General features: G+C 58.6%; 1 protein-coding gene across 1 annotated transcript; it reads left to right on the plus strand.

The window, feature by feature from the left end:
• Positions 1–447: 447 nt before the first annotated feature.
• Positions 448–2,387, plus strand: LOC113490973 (protein Smaug homolog 2-like). The gene is given in 6 exon segments (XM_026867591.1): positions 448–591; positions 673–759; positions 1,735–1,803; positions 1,806–1,962; positions 2,065–2,150; positions 2,250–2,387. Coding segments are annotated over 6 exon segments (657 nt in total). The 5' UTR covers positions 448–456; the 3' UTR covers positions 2,373–2,387.
• The last annotated feature ends 1,054 nt before the right edge of the window (positions 2,388–3,441 follow it).

The following is a 3,441-nucleotide window of genomic DNA, read 5'->3' on the forward strand; positions in this document are numbered from 1 at the left end:
GCAAAGCAAAAGTCCGCGCGCGGAAGCAAAAGCAAACAGATTTAGTCTCTACTTCCCATGGACAGGCGATGTCGGGCCTTCTCAGGATCAGGGCTCCAATACGCGTAGTGGTTGCCTCGGAGGACCAAGGGTGACCCCACCCCCTTCCTCCTTTCTCCCAGCTTTCTACTGAGCAAACGTCATATGGTATGGAATATCCCTTTGGTCGGTTTGGGTCAGCTGTCCTGGCTGTGTCCCCTCCCAAGATCTTGCCCACCCTGTCCCACTGGGGCAAATATCAGAAAGAGCCTTGGTGCTGTGTAAGCACTGCTCAGCAGTAGCCACTACACCAGGGTGCTATCAACACCCTGCCAGCTCCCAGCATAAACCACAGCACCGTGAGGGCTGCTGTAGGGGAAAACCAATTCCAGTTCAGCCAGACCCAGTACAGGGGCACTCATAGGGACGTGCCACCCCATGTCACACTCCTGTCCGCCCCAAGATGTCCCCTCCTGGCTGAAGAGCCCGGGGCTGCACAAATACACGGCGCTTTTCTCCCAAATGACGTACAAGGAGATGATGACGCTGACGGAGCATCACCTCGAGTCACAGGTGAGACGTCCCCCCTGCCATGTCCCCAAATGAAGGGGGGGGACACTGTCTGACCTGCTTGTCCCCTCCTTGTCCCTGCACAATGTCACCGAGGGCGTGCAGCAGAGGATCCTCCTCAGCATCCAGAGGCTGCGGGAGCGGCTGAGTGTCCTCAGGGCGCTGGAGAAGGTTGGACGGTGACGGGGTGGACCTCAAGTCCCTTGGGTGCGGCGGGCGGAGGAAGCAAGCAGCCGATTCAATGTGAATGATAGAGCAAGCTTCAACTTTATTGATAGAAATCACACCTTATATAAGCACTCTACAATACACTACCTGTAACTCTATTGGATACATTTAAGAAACTACATTATAATATCTCAGCCATTGGGTACATCTAAAAGGTCACATTATAATATCCCAGCCCCTTGTGGCATCTCTGGTATGCATAAACATCTTTCTTGCTGTGAACCTGCTTCTCTCCCAGGGCTGCTTTCCTCTGACCCCCAAGGTCATAATGTGCCCCAACTTATCTCCCCGTTCTCACAACAATCCTTGTTATCATCAATGTACGCTGGGTTCTTTCCTCTGTTTACCTCAGGTGGCTGCAACCGACTTCTGCAGGGAGCTATGGCCGACCAGCTCCCGCAGGGAGCCATGGCCTTGCTCTCTGCAAGCCGTTCTCCAACACCTGGGGTGGCCCCGGGGTGGCCCTCGGGTCGCCTGGGGTGGCACCAGGGTGGCTCTCAGGTCCTCAGAGGTGGCCCCAGGGTGGCCCATGTCACCTTCTGCAGCCCAAGGGCTGGCACGGGGTGTCCCTCCATTCTCTTGTATCCTCAGGGCTGGCATAGGGTGTCCCCCACATCCTGGTGTCACCAAGGGTGGCACAGGATGTCCCTGCTCCCCCTCACATCCCTAAAGGTGACCCAGAGTGCCCCTTGTCCTCTCCTGTCCCAGGGGTGACACAGGGTGTCCCCTGTCCTCATATCCCCAGGGGTGTCTCTCCCATCCCTGACACCCCTCCCTGTGTCCCCAGCACTGGCACAAGATGTCCCTGGTCACCCCCTGTGTCCCCAGGACTTCGGGGTGGGGGGGTGTGTCCCTGATCCCCCCTGCGGTCCCCACGAGTCCCCCCCTACTCCTTGACACGACCCCCACACCCTACAGGACATCCTAGAGGGGGACAACCTCCAACAGATCATAGCAACACCCATTAAAGCCCTTCGCCCCCCCCCCTCCCCTTATCCGCTCCCCACCCAAACGACACCTCCGTCGGGGCCCCCCCAGTGGCCACCGATGCCTTCGCCCCCCACCCGGCCACCGACGCCAAAGCCCCCGCAGCCCCCGTCCCAGACAGGGACATCCGGGGGCAGTTCACCCATGTCATGGACAGAGGTGAGACATCCCCTCCCACCCCATTTCATTTTTGGGGGGGGGTCCCAGGGTGATGCCGGGGGGGAGTCAGGGTGTCTGGGCCCCTCCCTGACCCCACCCTAGTCTGCACCCAACTCCTGAATTCGTGGATGGATGAGGAGAACATCACCAGTTACCTCCAGCTCCTCGAGAAGTGCCTGAGCCACGAGGTACGGGGGAGGGCTGGTGGGAATTTGGGGGGGCTGTAGGGCTTGTGGGGACGCTACAGGGCTGTGTGACCCCCCCATGTGCCGCTCCCCATCCTCAAGGCGTTCACAGAGACGCAGAAGAGGTGGCTCCTCTCCTGGAGGCGGCGGGTCCTGAAGCTGCTCGGCGCCTTCCCCAAGAAGGTTCCGCTGTGAGGCCCCAGCTATCGGCCCCCCATGGGGTAGGTGGGACCCCCCTCAACCAGGGGGGGCGGTATGGGAGCCCCGGGGGGTTGTGAGGGGGCTGGGACACCACCCTGGCCACCCCAGGCGCTGGTGGCCCTTTGTGACCCCATCCCTGACCCCTAATTTGCCCCCTTTGGGGGGATTGCAACTCCCCTGGGGGGCTCTTTTTTCTCCCACCCCTCGGGTGCTTTGGTGCTCATGTGTGCCCCCCCCTCCCTATTTTGGCTGGGTTTGAGGGTGTCTCACTCCCCAACCCCCTTTTTCCCCCAGGACGCCCCCTGTGTCCTAATTTGTCCCCTGGTTGCCCCATTTCCCACCTCATTTTTTGAGGTGCCACGTGTTTCCCGGGGGGAGTCTGGGTGACTTCATGCTGGGGCCTGCTGGGTGGGTCAGGGGGTGGGGGCCACCCCGTCAGCAGCCCCCCCTCAGTGCCCAGCAACTGACCAACAAGAAGGAAACACAAGCTTTCCTAGAACTTGTGGGATTTTGGAGGATGCATATTCCAGGTTACAGTCAGCTTGTGAGCCCTCTCTGTGAAGTGACCCGAAAGAAGAACAATTTTCAATGGGGTCCTGAGCAGCAACAAGCCTTTGAGCACATCAAACAAGAGATAGCTCGGGCAGTAGCTCTTGGGCCTGTTCGGACAGGACCAGCTGTGAAAAATATACTTTACACATCAACTGGGGAGCACGGACTCACATGGAGCCTCTGGCAGAAGATACCAGGTGAAACTCGAGGTCGACCATTAGGATTTTGGAGCCGGGGATATGGAGGATCAGAAGCCCCCTACACTCCGACTGAAAAGGAGATACTGGCAGCACATGAGGGGGTTCGAGCTGCTTCAGAAGTTGTTGGTACAGAAGCACAGCTCCTCTTGGCACCACAGTTGCCTGTATTACATTGGATGTTCAAAGGAAACATCCCTTCCACACACCATGCAACCAGCGCTACCTGGAGTAAATGGGTCGCGTTAATCACGCAGCGGGCTCGACTGGGGAAACCCAACCATCCAGGGATCCTGGAAGAGATCATGGACTGGCCAGAAGGTAGAGATTTTGGAGCGTTGCCT

Source organism: Athene cunicularia, unplaced genomic scaffold (genome assembly GCF_003259725.1).
Source record: "Athene cunicularia isolate RWA unplaced genomic scaffold, athCun1 SCF_85, whole genome shotgun sequence".
In the NCBI taxonomy this organism is placed as follows: domain Eukaryota; kingdom Metazoa; phylum Chordata; class Aves; order Strigiformes; family Strigidae; genus Athene; species Athene cunicularia.